The sequence below is a fragment of the Filicampus tigris genome, chromosome 1, assembly GCF_054856515.1.
Source record: "Filicampus tigris isolate MCC_2025a chromosome 1, RoL_Ftig_1.0, whole genome shotgun sequence".
Lineage (NCBI taxonomy): Eukaryota > Metazoa > Chordata > Actinopteri > Syngnathiformes > Syngnathidae > Filicampus > Filicampus tigris.
The window spans coordinates 30,942,255-30,960,619 of record NC_141217.1 but is presented as its reverse complement, the minus strand read 5'-3'; the positions used below and the strand labels follow the sequence as shown (position 1 = coordinate 30,960,619).

The 18,365-nt window shown below is 41.0% G+C and overlaps 1 protein-coding gene across 1 annotated transcript in view; it reads right to left on the bottom strand.

Annotated features, from left to right (window-relative positions):
• Nucleotides 1-402: 402 nt before the first annotated feature.
• Nucleotides 403-18,365, bottom strand: part of cacna1fa (calcium channel, voltage-dependent, L type, alpha 1F subunit a) — a 33,917-nt gene continuing 15,954 nt past the window's right edge. The window contains exons 24-47 of the mRNA XM_086031798.1: nucleotides 18,223-18,310; nucleotides 16,550-16,657; nucleotides 16,417-16,469; nucleotides 14,238-14,384; nucleotides 13,957-14,158; nucleotides 13,680-13,838; nucleotides 12,954-13,064; nucleotides 12,786-12,869; nucleotides 12,044-12,064; nucleotides 11,834-11,962; nucleotides 11,680-11,745; nucleotides 11,479-11,570; nucleotides 10,940-11,099; nucleotides 10,398-10,525; nucleotides 10,227-10,323; nucleotides 10,040-10,142; nucleotides 9,362-9,463; nucleotides 9,091-9,215; nucleotides 6,458-6,780; nucleotides 4,809-4,943; nucleotides 3,519-3,859; nucleotides 2,665-2,777; nucleotides 2,264-2,599; nucleotides 403-1,219 (exon numbers count right to left, since the gene is read on the bottom strand). Coding sequence (XP_085887924.1) covers nucleotides 1,013-1,219; nucleotides 2,264-2,599; nucleotides 2,665-2,777; nucleotides 3,519-3,859; nucleotides 4,809-4,943; nucleotides 6,458-6,780; nucleotides 9,091-9,215; nucleotides 9,362-9,463; nucleotides 10,040-10,142; nucleotides 10,227-10,323; nucleotides 10,398-10,525; nucleotides 10,940-11,099; nucleotides 11,479-11,570; nucleotides 11,680-11,745; nucleotides 11,834-11,962; nucleotides 12,044-12,064; nucleotides 12,786-12,869; nucleotides 12,954-13,064; nucleotides 13,680-13,838; nucleotides 13,957-14,158; nucleotides 14,238-14,384; nucleotides 16,417-16,469; nucleotides 16,550-16,657; nucleotides 18,223-18,310 — 3,430 coding nt within the window. The 3' untranslated portion in view covers nucleotides 403-1,012. The remainder of the gene's footprint in view (nucleotides 1,220-2,263; nucleotides 2,600-2,664; nucleotides 2,778-3,518; nucleotides 3,860-4,808; nucleotides 4,944-6,457; nucleotides 6,781-9,090; nucleotides 9,216-9,361; nucleotides 9,464-10,039; nucleotides 10,143-10,226; nucleotides 10,324-10,397; nucleotides 10,526-10,939; nucleotides 11,100-11,478; nucleotides 11,571-11,679; nucleotides 11,746-11,833; nucleotides 11,963-12,043; nucleotides 12,065-12,785; nucleotides 12,870-12,953; nucleotides 13,065-13,679; nucleotides 13,839-13,956; nucleotides 14,159-14,237; nucleotides 14,385-16,416; nucleotides 16,470-16,549; nucleotides 16,658-18,222; nucleotides 18,311-18,365) is intronic.

Here is an 18,365-nt window from a genome sequence, read left to right as displayed (position 1 = left end):
TATGCATTTATTTTATTTCTTTATATATTCATTGGTTGTGATATCACAAACATATGTGCAACACTTTGTAACAGCATTTTTTTTTAAATGTGCCATATAAATAAAATGGATTGGATTGATTGGATTGTTTAAAAAGTATTGAGACACAGAACAGTTGGACATGTGCATTCAAAAGTACAACAAAGGTCAAATTAAGTTCAGCTGTAAAGGTTATAGTCAATTTTAGGTTCATCCCGAAATTACACTTGATAATCAAATCCCAAACTTCTTTTGAAGTAGTCCGAAGTATTTGAGGTCAAATGCAATAGAAACTCTTAAATTGACGATTGCAGCTGCACATTAGAGTGTAAAGTGGTCATTCAAGTACAGTACAAAATGACAGTCCAATGCAAAACCAAAAAGGTCAGTGCCATTCTATTTATTCATAAAAGTCTTTGTTGGCTTCTGACACAATCATGCTGCCAAGGTAATGCCTGAATATACGGCACTGGTGGGCAAACTTTTGTAATTTGATTTCTAGAACAGACAGATGGGGCAGGTCATTTGGAAAATAAAAAGGTGGAGCATCTATGTAATATACAGTACATAAAATCAAGTGAAAATTCTTCTTTTATAATAAATATAATAATTATGTAATCAAATAAAAAATACATGTACGTGTAAAATTGTTTATTTGACTAAATTGTTTTATGGTCATATTTACAATAAATTAGTTATTCGATGAGATAAATGACTAGAAATACATAAAAAAAATATGTTACATACATTTCAAGTAACACATTTTTGGTTAAATGAATGCAACCATTATTCCAGGACTCATGGACACGTAAATGCTTGTTGGCTTGGATCGGACGTATTTTGCCCACCCCTGCACTAATTTGCATTGTGTCAGGCGTGGCTGGCTGCTTTTCGGTTTATACTCAGCAAACAACAAACAAACATATTGACCCTCGGACATAAACGACAGCAAGCGCGTTTTCCTTCCACCTCGCCTCTCGTCCATCCGTCCGATTCAGTACGAAATCACGCAGTTCATTTCGTCGGCCAGCTGGTCCTCAAAGCGAGAAACGGATTGGCTGGGCCCGCGGGCGATCAGGTCGGCGGCAGCGTTCTCCATCTCGTCCAAGCTCATGTGACAAGCTTCGGCGATTTCCCTCTTGGCAAAATTCACAAACTTGGGGTCCTTGGCGTAGATGCCCAGACCCTCGGAGATCAGAATCTGAAGAAGAACAACAACAAGGATGTACAGCATGTTTCCATGGTTGTATGCAAAATACTCTTTCTGATATGAATTGCTGGTTTCTTTCACTTGAATATATTTTCTTTGAAGCAATTAATGTACTACTTTCCTATTCAGTAAGAGTTTGACACGGTCTTGTGGAATCTTTGGGTGTTTCAGAGCACAGAAACGCAAATACCTAAATAAATAACAGAGTTTTTCAGCGAATATGAGGGGATAGGTTCCAAAGAAAAAAAACTGGTGAATACAGTAGTACCTTCGTTTATCATGGGGCTTACGTTCCAGACCATACCCGCAATACATGAAACCGACCAAAGAGCACACAAATATTCATTTGACTATTTATATATATTCAAAGCTTCATGCATGTGGTACCAAAATATACACACATAAATGTGAGGTGCCGGTATTATTTTTTTACTACTTGGGGTCGCAATCTTTATGTTGATGTTGAATGTGTGTGTGCCTTTAAAAGGCGGGGCTAAACCTGTTGAGCGACGTAAAAATCAGCGGATGAGAGTGTCGACGTTACTGGCTCTTAACTGGCTTAAACGTTGAGCGACAGCGTCAGTTGAGACCGTGGGCAAGCCGTCTACTCGGTGTTTACTGTATTTTGTTACCGTTTATTCAGTAGCAGTAATCTCAAGCGACTGGTCGTGCACTGGCAGCTGCGTCTATCCTTGACCACCTGCTGGAGGGATTACAATTCATTCTGACTAGTGGCGGTGATGTTTACTAGATTGGAGACGTGCCGTTGCGAACCCAGTTCCGCTTTGCAGCAGACACATTGCACTTCATGTTTTCTTTTTAAGTGTGAAATGATCCCAAATATTATATTTAAGCCACTCTTTCCTCCCGTTCGGCTCCGTGCTTCTTGCTACGTGAGACTGCAGTAACAAATCACCACAAAATCCCGTGACACGTGTATGAGGGGAAAAAAATCTGCAATGAAGTGAAGCCGCAAAAAGTGAACGGCGATTGTGAATATGTGGGATTATTATGAGTTGAACAATTCCTACTCACCGACTCCACCAGACTGTCTGCGCTGCCTTTGTCAACGAAGCCCTGGTTGGCGGGCGGTACCCTCAAGCTGCCGTAGGTCCCGGTTTGTCCAGAGTACCAGCCGGGACGGCTTCCCACGGGGAGGCTGGCTGAGCCGTCACCCCAAAGCGGCTGATTGATCCCTGTGGTTTCGTCCACCAGGATCATGGGGGTGTAGATCAGTTTGCCCCTGTGACCCGACGGGGCGATGGACCCGGGACCGGGAGTGTTGCCGGCCGCCACGTTGTTGGCCCACGAGACGGACGACAACGACGACACGCTACTGGGTCGGGAGTCCAGGCTGTGCTGCGTCTGGCACTGCAGAATGTCACAGTTCAAACAAGGCGGCAAGTGAACATCGGGGGTGCACGTGCGGGTTTTACCTGGAGACGGGACCTGGATGGGGATGTGTTGCCTCGGTAATTTCCTGGGATGGGAAGTTCGTCCACGCTGCTCTGAGGCCTCAGGCACTGGAGGTTAAAGGTGGGCTTACGACCTAAAACAACAAGCAGTTGCATCTGAATTAAACAAAAGCTTTAAAAGGAATACATTAAATAAAACATTTGGGGCCGATTGATTAATCATATGGCAGATTTAATTGGCCAATATTAGAGCTTTTACTCTAATATTTTCAGCTTTTCAGATGTTGTTTTTTTGCCAATTTGTGTGGATTTGTTTGTTCGTTTATTGATTTTATACATTAATACATTACAACACAAGGCAACGATAATGACGTTAAAAAAAAAAAAAAAACAACAAAACAAAACGCTTATTTTTGCTGATTTTTCTAGGCCTGAAACTATTAGGGAAAATAATCAAATTACGATTATATTCCTAAAAATTGCGATTGCGATAGGAGTGAGGATTTTTTTTCAAGGTTCTTTTCTAATGGATTTTTCAACAATGAATTGTTATTACAACAAACAATATCAGTTATGTCTGCTATGCATTGTAGAATACTGAGGTAAATACAAATGAAGCATTAATTCATATGAAAGACAGTTTATCTCCTACAATTAGAGGTGTAAACTTACAAAAATTTGCTGTTTGTTAAGTGTTCCTCACGACAACATAATTCTGGCACACAGGTGTAGTGTGAACATCAGTTTATATTATACTGGTGCTATACTGTAAAGGCACAAACTATATATATATATATATATATATATATATATCTATATATATATATATATAGATATATATATATATATATATAGAGATATATATAGAGGGTCACCTTTAGGTATGGAAGGTAGCAGCCTCCTCCTGACGAACTGCGCGTTGCTTCCATTGCAGTCGTTGGCTGCGTGACCTCCGTTCACAGTGCTGCCGTTGCCGGCGCTGACGATGCTGCCGCCGTTCTCATTGTAAGTCAAGTATCCATTGCCATTATATGCATGCACAGGGTAGGGCTCCCCAGAAACACTCCCTCCTCCATTCACTGCGCTTCCGTTGTAACAGTTAGCCGAGTCGTTGGCGTCACACGACATCTCGCCAACGCTGCCGGCTCCATCGAGGTTCTGCCCGTTAAAGTCGGGTTCGGGTGGTAAAGGAGACGCGGACACAGGATACCCATACCTATGATATAACAGTGTACGGGACCATTGGAAGAAAAGCTTATGATTCAACGGGGAAAACTGTATTACAATGATTTACAAAGTGTGTTAGGAGTACCGCCAGGGGTAATTGGGTTCCACATGGTTACTATTATACAGTTTTTAATCAATAACAGCAAAATAAACGAGCATTTTTAGCATATTAAATTAGTGAGTGAACATTGTTTGTGGGGTGGTGTTATGCTGATGTTGGTGCGCAATGGTATTTGATTTGATTTGTAATATATGCAGAGGTCAGTAAACTATGCCGGTCCGTTATTTGGCATTCGCCATAAGTTATTGTCAGTTTGTCGTTATTTCAAGCCGACCAAATCTGTCATCTTCAGTCTGTCATCGTTATTTTGACCACACGTCCGTCATCGCAAAGTTACAGTTCTTTTTTAAAAATTATTTATTGAAATGCCTTATTAAACAAATTTCGTAATTTCCCCCCCGTGTACAAACACACGTGGTGCGCGTTTCCATCAGTCGTCAGCAAAACGGAAGCCCGTCATTGACGGACTGAGAAGGTCCATTGGTACGGACCCGGTTAGTGAGTATTACAGTGGCGGACGTAAAACGACTTCCATCGGTGCTTCGTCCGTCAGTTTTTTTTAAGTTTCCCGTCATTTGTCAGCAAAACGATCAGTTGGTGATGGATTGACAGACCTTCCATCAGAATTGACAGAATTCCCACCTCTGAATATAAGGCAAAACATCAATTTGAACAATGTGCTGTGTGATTAAAACGCTTAATGTGCGCGTGAAAAAAGCTTAACGTCGCCTAACGTCAGAAAAACATGATCGATCGTGATCAAAATTTAAGTCGACATCTCGATTTAAGTCCACCTTAACCTTCCTGAACGATTGCCCAATGTGAGGGATTTTCTATGGACTTTAAACTGCTTCCTCTCAATGGACGGTTTCCTTACCGGTCTTCAAATGAGAGATTTGCGGAATCTCCCTCACAGTTAGGAACTTGCTCAGCCACTGTGGATGCCATTGCCTCCTGACCTATGAACTCTGTTGTGTCCGGGGGAGGAGGCAGGTCGCTGATGGAATCGGCCCTGTTCACAAGCGCAAAAAGGAGTTGCTTCAGAAGGCACCTTACTTTAGGCTTGTTACTTTTTTCATCCTCTGCGGCTGACACCACAATGTAAAAAAAATACTTACCGTAAGTAGAGAGAAGTCAAGTCAACCACTGTTGTTGATTTATAGTGTCTTAAGAAGTAAGGTCGACATGTTTCATTTCAATATCATTGTTTGAGGAAACACGAAAAAATTGAAGTGATAAGGCCTCAGATTTGTTTGCATTATTGTTGTAATCTGATTTATGTTTACGCCACACGTTTTGGTCAAATTTTGTCAAATTGTTGTAGTGACCGCTTAAAAGAATGCAAGTCAAAGTGTTTAGTAAGTTAACAACTCTAACAGAGATAGATACAGTTGCGATCAAAAAGTGTACATACACTTGAAAAGAACTTGATGTCATGGCTCTCCTGAGTTTCCAGTTATTTGTACAACTCAGATTTTCCTCTGATAGAGTGATTGGAACAGATACCTCTTTGTCACAAATATTATTTATATAGTGCTTTCACAACAGCTGCAGCTGAAACAAAGCACTTCACAGAACATTTCACATTAAAAAAAAAACCACAATCATCCCACAGAACACAAAAAGTGACAATAATACAATCGGAACATCTATTCCTGCATACATGTTTGAAGTGGTTATGATGCATTTATGATGCTATATTTTAAGGGAAAGCCTACCTATAAGACCAAAACATTTATGTATAATAAATCTGATCATGTTTATTATTACTATTTATTATTATTACTATGTATTATTTACAGATTAATTCATTATTTGTGTTGGTTAAAAAAAATACATGGGAAGAGGAACTTGAAAAAATAATCATGCATTCAAAGGGAAGTCAACCCAAATATTTTTACAATAACATGTAGCCCCACTAGTCCAAACTTGATATTCTGATTAATATTGTGTTTGTGGAATTCGAATTAAGAAGCAAAATCCACCCGTTTTGATCCATCTCAGGGGGAAGCCATTTCGTAACTAGCAGTCGATTGAAAATGACATCACAGTAACTCAGAGCTCAGGTAACAACCAATCCTGGCTTGGCTTCAGAAATCAGGTGAGCCGTGATTGGTCGTTACCTGAGCCCTGAAAACTTGTGATGCCATTTTCAGTCCACAGCAAGTAGCAAAATGGCCGCCCCCTGAGTTGTCTAAAATGGGAGGATTATGCTTCTTAACTCTTAATCATATTCCACAAATTGTCGCTTTTGCAATATTTAGGAGGGGGAAAAACACAATTACATTTTTCAAAATTGTTCAGCCATTGTTTTTATAAAGCACAATATAATACAGTGCTATTGTTCTCAATAAAAAATACTTTTTTTTTTTTTTTAGGGACACTGGTATGGATTAATGGCATTTCCATTCATTTCTTGGGGAAAGACGATTTGAGATAGTGTTTTGAGTGACACGCATGGTCAAATTAAACTTATATCACGGTGGCACCTAACGAGCGTGAGAGAGTGTGACAGTGGAAACTCACCTGCTGGGCAGAGCTTCTGACCTTCCTGGCTGTTCTGTGATGACACTCTCTCCCGCTACTTCGGAGCCGCTCGTCTGGAAGGCGTCGCTTAGAGCCGTCACCTGCTGCGTGATCACGTCTGGGCCGGTGTCCGCTTCCATGACGACAGTGGTCTGCTGCACCAGCGTTTCTATGGGCGGCATAGGGGTGCCGGCAGGCGTGGCGGTGACCGAGGTTCCGTGCTCGCTGTCGAATATCTCGTCCGCGCCTTCCTCCTCTTCTAGGTCACACGCCATCGCCAGGCGCATCTCTGGAGCCAGATCCTGCAGCGTCCGCAGACCTTGCTACGGACAGAGAAAAAACTGAGGTGACCCCTGTGAAAGCACATACAAGATGATATATATACTGAAGAAACTAGAGTGAATAGTCCGCATATTCATGGTTCAGCATTTGAAAAATTTGCCTCATTACTGATTTTTGGGTGAAGCTATCCTTTGTTATTCGCTGAAATGTGTTCTTTTTGAGCTCTGGCCAAAGCAGTATTACTTTGCCGTCATCTCGTGGATGACTGGTGGTGTTGTTAGGTTTAATTAACTGATGGTGTTTTGTCATCTGTGTTTGAGATGCTTCGTTTTGTTTGCGGTCCTTGAATGCACCTCATACAAAGTGAAACAAAGGTTGTTTTTGCTTCCCTCCTGGTGCAGCTACAAAAGCGGCCTGTAGTCAACTTTTATGTTTCAATTTGCCTGTATTCTGTCACATTTACTGTTGTGTGTCATTATCAAAAAGAGAGTTTAATGATTATTCCATTTGTGTAAAGTACTAGTCCACATTTGTTGCCCATGTGCGATGTCACGTCTGTTTGTGCTAGCATGCTATTTAGGCTAGTAGCTAATGTTATCGATGAGCCACATGTAAAGGTGGTTTGTTTGTGTTGAATAATTGAAGAACTGAATTGAGTTATGTAACATAGGTTCATGATTGTGTACATTCTAGATGCATAGTGTGGCTATTTTGTTGATTAGTCAGTTCTTATGGACCACAGTTTTGTTGACTGCAAACGGAATACCAATCGCCAATTCAAGTGCTTTGTTGCTCTCGTGGCATAAATTATTTGCAGACTTTTGCTATTTGTGGCGGGGCTCTGTCCCAATATCCTGTAAATCAGGGGATTCACTGTATAAAACATTAATTTGGTGGGTGAGTTCATTCTATAAATCTTATTGTTTGGCTTAATGTGCTGTTGATATTCTGGAGATATCGAAAAAAAATATGTATCCATTGGCAGTATCATTAAGCTGATTTGACATTTTCATTAAATTAGCTAAGCAGTTGTTGCTTCACACACACTTTCTCACTCATTGGAGATACAATGATTAATTAAGTTTGCTGTCGGAAAGAGTTTCATTTCCAGACATCTAAAGTAGTGTTTCCCAACCTGTACTGAGACAAGGCACCTATTTTATATTAGAAAAATCTTACAACAAACCACCAATGAAAAATGACACAATGACTACGTTTACATGCAGTAAATATTCGGGTTAAGGTTAAAATTCAGATTTCTGAGTCATTCGGAATAACCCATTTACATGGCTTGAGCGGAGAGACCACATTTAAATAACCCGATGGAAACGGCGACGCGCGGACGGCATGACGCAATTTACATCATCTCCGCTTGCTGCTTCCGCCAATAAAACACATTATATTCATGTCACTCACCGCACGAATGAAGCAGACGGTTTCCTCCTCGTGTGGTGTCATACTTACTCTAGCTTTCGCCATGTTTTGTTTATCACTAAAAGTGGGTTGCGCGCCAAACAGTGCGCATACAAGCACTTCCTGTACTACAAAGACCAAGATTCCTTGCGGTTGAGCATGCGCAGAATGTCGCGTCCATTCGGAATATTTTGATTGCTGTATAGATATTCGGGTTGGAAAGGGAGTAACCCAGGCATCATATTGAGAATTTTAAAAACCCAAATAACCGCATATGCGGGTTATTTCGCGCGTATACATGGCTTTTAAAAAGCCGAATACTGCTAATATTCAGGTTTTAGGATTTACCATGACAGTCCATTTGTAAGGCATGTAAACGCAGTCATTGTCAACATGATGTCTTCTAGCAGTGAAACCCCAAACACAGCACAAGTTTTTGTCATAGCTTTAAAGCGGAAGTCAACGCAAACGTTTGTTTTACAAGAATATGTTCTATGCAAGCCCACTAGTTGAAACAGGGCATTCTGATAAATATTGCGTTTGTGGAATAAGTGTTAATCCACTCGTTTTTGGCCATCTCTGTGGGCAGCCATTTTGTCTTCTGCCGACTGAAAAAGACATCACAACTGCTCAAAAGGACTAATCACGGCTCAGATTCAGAAAACACGATTGGTCGTCGTGAGCAGTTGTGACGTCATTTTAAGTCGACAGAAGACAAAATGGCTGCCCACAGAGATGGTTAATATTCCACAAACGCAAAATTAATCAGAGTGCCGTGTTTTAACTAGTGGGCTTGCTGGGAACATATTCTTGAAGAAAAATATGTTTGGTAGACTTCCGCTTTAATTTCAAGTCATCAGTAGTCAATCACTTTGTGCTACCCGTAAAATACCCCAGCTCCTATAGTTAAAAAAGATTATTCAAAGGTCTAGAATTACCTGAAGAGAGGCGGCCTTGTCCTTCTTTTTAGACTTCCGTTCCCTCTCTTTTCTCTTGCGGTATTTTTTGAAATAGTCCTGAATCAAAAAGCTGGCATAAAACTTTCCACAAGTCACCTCGTCCCCTAAAAATGGAAGGAAAAGGAGCGTTTGACAAGCATGAGTGTCAAAGTAAGACTTTTACTGCAAGGGTTTTACATGAGTTTCACATTTCATTCATAAGCATGCTGCCTTGAAAAACCCATGACGCTAGTGTAATACTTCAAAGTACCTCTAGGGGGAGGAATGACTTCATCTAAGAGCTTGGGCTTGGTCCGCTTCCAGAGTTTCTTGATGATTAGTTTGAGCTCTTCGTTCTGCTGATCGATGGGCCCTGTAGGGGGCACAAGCAACACATCCTTTCGACATTCAACATGGAAATAAATACCACAACACATAACTGTGCATTTTGTAGCTAGGACTTCTTAATACCACCGCTATCACATAGCAGGTACAAAAACATTAAGAAGGAGACAATATAACAGGACACAACTGTGCCACGTACGTCATCCGGACCAGTTCATCATCAAAAGTAATCTCCAGAAGTGGGCATTTTACTGAAACTTGCCGGTTAGTCATTCGTCAGGCCGTCATTTTTCGTGACGAACCGAAAAGCAATTGTCAGACGGTCAGTCCGTCAATCAGTCCGTCAGTTAAATCATTAAGTCTGTCCGTTTGAACATATTTACTTACAAGCTTGGCCATGGAACCATATAAACTTGCAAATGTGTAAACACAATTTGCATGGATTACTTAAATTTAGCAGTCAGCCAGTCTTCCCTCAACCTTCTCTGGAACATGTAAGAGGGAGCATAATGAACTATTACTCTGGCCTCGCTCCACTGGCAGTCCCTTTATCGTTCATTTTCCATACGATTCTGATTCTTGAGTGTAGAGAAAGAGTTTGAACCTTCGGTCTTGATCTTCAGGGACGTCCGCACCAGAGCAAACAGAGTTGCGTTGAATGTGACCGTCCCATCGGGGTGCAGCGGCACATTCATAGAAACCAGCCTCTGAGAGAAAGCGCAAACAAAAGAAGCCAGATTTGGACGTATCGGTCGAAAATGTAAGATGCTGCGCTAAAAGCGAGAACTTACTTTGCAAGCAACACGGTGAGGACAAAGTTTCCCAAAACCAAGAGGGGGCTGAATCCTCCGCAGCATTGTGATGACGTCGATGTGCTTAATGCGGCCGCTGTGACGCCACAAAACAAACGTAAACATAACCACGGCACAGGAAGCCACCGCGAGAATATAAACAGTCTTTACGTGGCCTCCGGATCGTAGTCGGACCAAACTCTCTTAAACTCGTCCAGGTGGTGGGTTCCCAGTACGGTCCAGTCTCTTGTCAGGTACTCAAAGTTGTCCATGATGACGGCAATGAACAAATTGATAATCTGGACACAGAGATCGGGAACGGACAAGAGATAAACTTTGGATCTCTGGAGTGCCTGACTATCCAAGTGTGACACTAAACAAGCAAGGCAAAGTTGCGCGAGTGGCCAATTTGATCAAATGTGTCTGTGAGCGAGCTGTTCGGAATTCTGCTAGACGGGATGTAAAACAGTGTCGCTAATTTACATAATACCGGCCCCACACTGAGTTCCTCCCCTTTAGACAGGGCAGCTGGGCGGATTGAAGATCCGTCACTTTTAAACCACGGTCATTAGTGAGCTTGGTTTACTTAAAAAAAAAAAAAAAAAAAAGAATCAGGAAACCAATTGCTAAATCAAGCCAAATTAATGTTAATGTACTAAACAGTTTAAAGTTAGGTCAACAGATTGTTTATTCAGAGTTCAAGCCTTACTCACCAGGTAAGCGCAGAGCATGAAGAAGCTGATGAAATAGATGTAAGATAAATTGCTCCCGCAGGAGAACTCTTCCCCGGGCTCGGTGTCCGACTCGGGGTCGCAACGTCTGCCGGGCAGCGCGGCCAACATGATCTCCTGCCACTGCTCTCCGGTGGCACACCTGCCCGAACAAAGATTTTTTCAATTCAAACTATAGAGGCGAAACAATTAATCAACAACTAATCGATTATCAAATTAATCAATTCTTTTTGACAATCAATTCAACGTTTAGAGACCTTGTTTACTTTAAAATTGTCCAAATCCTTGAAATTTTCAGCTTCTCAACAGTAAATATTCTCCGATCTCTGTAGTTCTATTCTAAAAATACTATAGTCATAACTCTGTGACACAATGCTATTCATTAGCCAATCTATGGCATTTTGAATTGTTTATTAGCATTAAGATAAAATGGCTTTGCTTAGGCAAAGCTATGTGGTTGTTTTTAATACAGAAAATGTAATTCTCTTTAAACAACTTGAAGACTGCAAACAAAGCCTGACCTGAATAACACCAGAACAGCCATGAAGAAAGTCTGAAAGTTGCAGTTTCTGTTGATATGCGTGTTGTCGTCCACGGCCACTTTCCCAAACGTCTGGCAGAATGGACGCAAGAGTGTCAATCCATCGTCAGTTTGTCAACGTAAAGGCAGCTGACTCGAAATGCAACTCTTGTGAAGGGATTTAATCATTGCAGAGACTCACCTGCATACCTATGACGGCATAGATGAAGAAGATCATTGCGATGAGCAGACCGACGTAAGGCAAAGCCTGAGCGGGGAAATTAAAAAAAAAAAAAAAACATTGACAAGAGAGCATTTGGTACCATGTCGAGATGTTCCACCTGATTTCTCCTGACCTGGAGGGACTTGACAAAAGTCCAGAGGAGCGTTCGAATGCCTTCCCCTTTACTGAGCAGTTTGACCAATCGCAACACTCGGAACAAGCGGAAGAACGTGATGGAAACTTTGCCGCTTTCGCCTTTCCCCTGCCGACCAATGAAATGAGAACGTCAAACAACGCTGGAACGAGAGACGGCGCGCAAACAAGGGTTCTTCTCGCATCTTACCTCACCGTGGCCTCCTCCTCCCTGGAGTCACATTTCAGGGGGTCCAAAACGATTGCGGAGAGACAGATCGACATGAATCAGTGAAGAGAAACCCTATCCATGCTCTATGATGCAAGTTTTCGATGACTTATTCAGTTAAGGTCATTGAAAACGTTCTTATTGGTAGCGGCTGTGGTTCAGTCGAGCGAGTTGTCAACAAACACATACTTTGGGGTATATTCGCAGTTTAAAGCATTAATATAATTAATTATTATATTATATATTTAAAAAAAATGTTGGGGTGGGGGCAAGGGTGTCAATTACTGACACATTTGTGTTATTTTGCTATATAGAACAGCGAGGGTTTCCAGAACACACCTGCACTAAATGTACTAGATATTGACTGAAGGGTAAAAGTAATATTTTCTCTTGTTTGAACGATTTTTGATGCTTAAACATGAAGCGGGTCACACTGACTTGTGAACATTTCTCGTGTCTGGAAGAAATATGTTTTTTTTTTCACGCTCTAAGCCAGTGATGGGCAATTTAAATGATGGAGGGGGCCACAATTTTTCACCAGTCCTATTGGGGGGCCACATATAGGGCCACGCACTTCCTAACCAGATGTATGACAAAATATGTATATATATGCGCAAAATACGTGCTTTTAATATATTTCATTTTTCATAATACACTTCTCAATGCACGTATTGTATACATGATGCTCTAAGAAATGCCATTTGACGTGAGTCGACAGACTTACGCTTAACTCGGAGACTGCTATGTCCAACACGCTCCCCACCACAATTAAAGCGTCAAAGGAATTCCATGGATCAATGAAATAATGCTGCGGAGGAAGACGGAGAAGAGGCGCGAGTCAAACGTGATTCAGGTGATCGCGTGCTGCACTGGTGAACGGGCGAAAGCTCACGTGAGCCCGCAGAGCCAGCAACTTAATGATCATCTCGATAGTGAACACCACCGTGAAGATCATGTTGAGGATGTCCATGACCGACGTGAACAGCTTGGACTGCTCGTAATGCTGGTGGATGACATCAAACCTCCAGTTAGGGAAAAAAAACACTAAAAAAAAAAAACATGTCTGAAATAGACCAATAGACATTTTGAGATGGTCAATATGTGTATCTTCAAATTTAGAGCTCGAGGAAAAAAAAAACTGAAAAAAAGATAGGACTTTAGTTTATTTTGAGAGTGTTCCAAAAAGCAATTGGCACCGATTTGGTGGAATGGCCTAAATAATATAAATACATAAGATATACACATTTATGTGTATACAGTATGTCTGTATGTATATTCCTATATCGATTTGATATTGTTTGGATGTGCGTTCTTATTTTCTTAATGTATTGCCGAGGTATCGAATGGGGACTCGGTATCGGCATATACTTAAAACCAAATCCTCAGACTCTTAACCTGGCAAGAGCCAAATTGATACGTGAATCATTCAAAGGATTTCTCCACAGTATCAATCTGGGACTGCTCCAATGTGATCTGTTCGGAAAAGGCGGGCCATTCGGTACAATACTTTGCGCTGATTGGGCGACGCGGCTACTTGTGCGCGCCTACCAAACTTTGGTTTTGACCAATCGCGGCAACGGATGAAAATGACCAGCTGAGTCCCACCAAGTGTGATTACCTGCACAGCTAGCGTGAGCGTGTTGCCCAGAATCAGCACAAACATGACATACTCAAACTGGCTGGAGTTGATAATCCTCCAGAATTTGAGCTGGGATGGATTTTTGGGAATGTATATTTTGATGGGCTGAGCTTTCAGAGCGTAATACACACACTGGCGCTGTAAAAAGAGAGAGACACAAAATGATTTGTATAGATAGTCAATATTTAAAATGATAGCTAACCGTAAAAAAAAACATTTTGACTTTAGTACTTTGTTATTTAGGAGCGCAATTGACCTGGTTTTTGTTGAGTTCGCAGTTTTTAAATTCAGCCTCTCCTTGCTCCCGGAAGGTGATGATAACAAAGCCCACAAAAATGTTCATCATGAAGAAGGCGATGATGATGATGTAGATGATGAAAAAGATGGAGATTTCCACTCGGTAGTTGTAAATGGGTCCGTGATTGATGGCATTGGCGTCCACGGCGCGGTACAGGAGCCTTCACGCAGGAGGAGATGAGCGCACTTACATGCCATGAACTCAAGAATGCCGCTAGCTAAGTGAGCGTGGCAACTTACTGTGGCCAGCCTTCAAACGTGGACACGGTGAAGAGCGCCAGCATGCCCATCAGTACGTTGTCAAAGTTGAAGTCGCTGTTTTCCCAGATCCGCTCTTTCACCATGGGATGGTTCATATCCCCGTCTTTATACACCACAAAGGTTCCCCTGCAATGCAACACAGAGGGTCAAATACTTTCAGACACTGAATACTGACAAATGGAAGTCAACGGCTTCAGTTTATAAGAGGTTGTTATGGTGGAAAAATGTTGTGTTTTGCTCATGTAGTACCACAATTTGTGTTTTTATGTACCGGTATAGATTTACAATTTAGATGGACAACTGCACCCTTTTTCTGAATTGGTTCCACTTTAGTTTGTGTGGTGTGATGAGTCAATTGAGATTGAAAATTTCAAGATTAACATTAGGAGCGTTTGCAAAATCTAAATGACTTCTAGGTCTTATGTAGTTGTTTTGTATAAGGCGCATTCATTTCAAAGATCCACTGTGATCTGTAAATTGCACGTGTCAATGAAAAACGGATTCATAATACTGTTAAAATTGCATTCATTTTTAAGAATTTTCAAATCACTCACAATTTGCACCAAGAGAATAATCAATAAATGTGAATACTTTCAGAAACTGCTGATAATTTTTGCACCAAAATAATGTGAACATTTCGGAATAGTCATTCATATCTTACTAGGCCACACATTAAAATGGAGGTCAACCCAAACAGATTTTTTCCAGAATATGTTCTGTGCAGGCCCACCAGTTGAAACATGAAATTCTGATTATTATTGAATTTGTGGAATGTGAGTTAAGCAGCAAAATCCCACCCGCTTTTAGCCATTTCAGGCGGCGGCCATTTTGTCACTTCTATCGACTGAAAATGACATCAAAGTGTCTCAGGGCTCATAACGACCAATCATGGCTCAGCTTCAGAAAACAGGTGAGCTGTGATTGGTCGTTACCTGAGCCCTGAGCAAGTGTTATGTCATTTTCAGTCGACAGAAATGACAAAATTTTTAATGAGACAGCAGATGGAAATTTCCCACACTTTGTGGGCAGAGTGAGAGATAAGCGATAGATCCCGGAAGATGACAAGATCATTCAGTGAGACGCCAGACAGTGCATACTTCACTCGTTGAATGATCTCCAGCGCTGTATCACTTGTGTATGAATTACTAATCTGTTTAATCGAAAATGTAATTTATTTTTTGGTCTGTTCATTCACTCCCTCCGCAGTCTTATCAACAAAAGAACCGGGAAAGTTACACCCTGAACTAAAATGAGTTTGACACCACAGTGCATATTAGTCTAATCCAAAACTTTGACCTGAAAGCCCAGTATTTGTAACATTTTGTGAGTGGTGTCGATTGTATTGTGAAACACATACTATATTGCACCACTTGGATGGAGAAGCAGGACTGTGATTGTACCTACAGTAGTGAGCAAATACCGTATTGGCCCGAATATAAGACGACCCCCTCTTTTTCAAGACTCAAGTTTGAAAAAAGTTTTTTTGAACACCAAATTAATTTTTATACAGAAAATAATTACAGTACATCCGGACCAAATGATTATAACAATATATTTGAGAGAAAAGGCATGTTATTTTGCCTCATTCAAATCTTAATACCTCAACATTTAAATAGGTAAACTAAAGTGCAATCACATTCATAAATGAATGGCTTCTGGGTTTTGAAATGTAAATAAACCAATCTATTGTGATCAAACAACAAAATTGCAATAACTGCATTAACCATCAAAGTGAAGCCTAACTAACTGTAGTCTTGAAACAAATCTGAATAAGGAAAAACATTGCAATCAAATAATTCAAAGTGGTTTAACTTGAGAGTATCTGAGATCTATCATGACAGAACATTACTCCTCACAAACAATTATCTGCCTCGCTGTGCTCAGTGTCGCTGTCCTTAATCCCATCCTCTGGCTCCTCCCATAGCACGTCATCCTCACGTGACAGGGGTTGCTTTGGCCTGCGGAGTCAAGTTCAGCATTCGCTTCGATGATATCTGGCGCCATCAAGCGTCGTGAATGGGTATAATGTCTAGACCCCCAATATAAGACTACCCCAACTTTTTCAGTCTCATTTCAACGCAAAAAACACCGTCTTATATTCGGGCCAATACGGTATATACAGTCAAGGAGAGTAGGGACAAGACGAGATCAAACTAACTTGCACTCATCAGGCGTGTGTTTGGCTTCGTCCGTGCAACTGTAGAACCGTCCCTGAAAACATCAGACGGATGACAATGAACACAATTGTCTCCTTCAGCCAAGAAAAGTTTATGCGTTCAATTGCTGAGAACCTTGAAGAGCTGCACGCCGATGCAGGCAAACATGAATTGGAGGAGCGTGGTGACGATCAAGATGTTGCCGATGGTGCGGATCGCCACAAACACGCACTGCACCACATTCTTGAAGCGGACAACAACGGCGGCAAGAAAAACACAGCAGCTTGTAATGTGTTCCTTCAAATGACAAAAACCTCACTGGCCAGAACATTAGGCACACCTGAAGCTTTGCACAGCAGCCAATACAAGAGCTGCATCAACCCATTTTGCTTCTAATGTGAGAAACATATTGATTTAACGATATGAGTTGATACTAGTTTAATTACTGCCGTGACCACGCTCGTAACTCAAAACACTTGTGTCTCAAATCGTCTTTCCCCATTAAAATGAATAGAAACGACATTCATCCATTCCAGCCTCCCCGACAAAAAACAAAAAGTGTTTTCATTTTCAATAAGGAAAACTAGCACTCTATAATATTGTACTTTATAAAAAACAAAGTAATAACACAATTTCATAGAATATGAAGAATTCAACAGTTTATGCGTCATGATTTACTGCTGCAATCCAATTCATTGTGCCATTCCTTCTGGCTTTTGCCCCCAGGAGACAGTCATGCAGAGCCAAACAAACAAGAGTAGCACCTTTTCAACTACTAAGCTCAGTAAGATTCTGTGATATTAGTCCTTTTTAGTTGAAGATAAAAAACAGACAATACGTTTGTGAATACAGTCATATTATCTGTCTAGATGTGGTGCTCAACCATTTGTATTCAAATATCTCTTTCTTCTGAAACCGTGACAATTGATGCTAACCATTATAATTAGCAAGTCAATGGCAGTTTTTATTACAGTATATGTTAACATTATCATTTTTTTCCAGAATATGTTTTATACAGGCTCACTAGTTGAAACAAGGCATTCTGATGAATATTGCGTTTGTGAACTATGAGTTAAGTAGCAAAATTCACCCGTTTTTACCAATCTCACGGGGTGGCCATTTTGTCACTTCTGTCAACTGAAAATAACATCACAGTTGCTCAGGGCTCAGAAAATGACCGATCATGGCTCAGCTTCAGAAAACAAGTGAGCTGTGATTGGTCATTACCTGAGCCCTGAGCAACTTTGATGTCGACAGAAGTGACAAAATGGCCGCCCCCTGAGATGGCTTGAAAACGGGTGGATTTTGCTATATGCCATGAACGCAATATTAATCAGAACGTCCTGTTTCAATTAGTGGGCCTGCATGAAACATATTCTTGAAAAAAAAATGTTTGTGTGTGACTTCCACTTCAAGCTGGCAGGACATTCTTGCAGCAGCATTGTTTTGTTGTTTTAACTATACAATGTGTAAATGATCTTTGTGTTATTTTCAGTTTGATGGTAAACTTCAGCTTGAAGCTTCTTTTTTGATGAATTGTTCACTATTTGCAAAGAGTGCTTATTGTGAAGCGAGTTGAACTGAGTTCGCTATCACCATACAGCGCTTGTGTCTCGAGTTTGAGCTTGCAAGTCAGAGCAAAAAAAAAAACCTTTGGGTCACTCGTATCTCAAGGTACCACTTTATTTACAAAACAAAACAGGAACAGAGTGAATTAAAAAAAATAAATTAAAAAAATAAAAAGCATCTCTCTTAAAAACAGCGGCATGTAGTTCCTCGTATCATGTAAATGAACACAAAGCACTTACTTTGAGTCCCTTGGCTCTGTTGATGGCACGGAGAGGTCTGAGCACACGCAGCACCCTGAGAATCTTCACCACGGAAATAGCGCTGGAACTGCGGGCAAAGAAAGCTTTTGAGAATGTTGACATGATTCGCGACAATTGAAAGC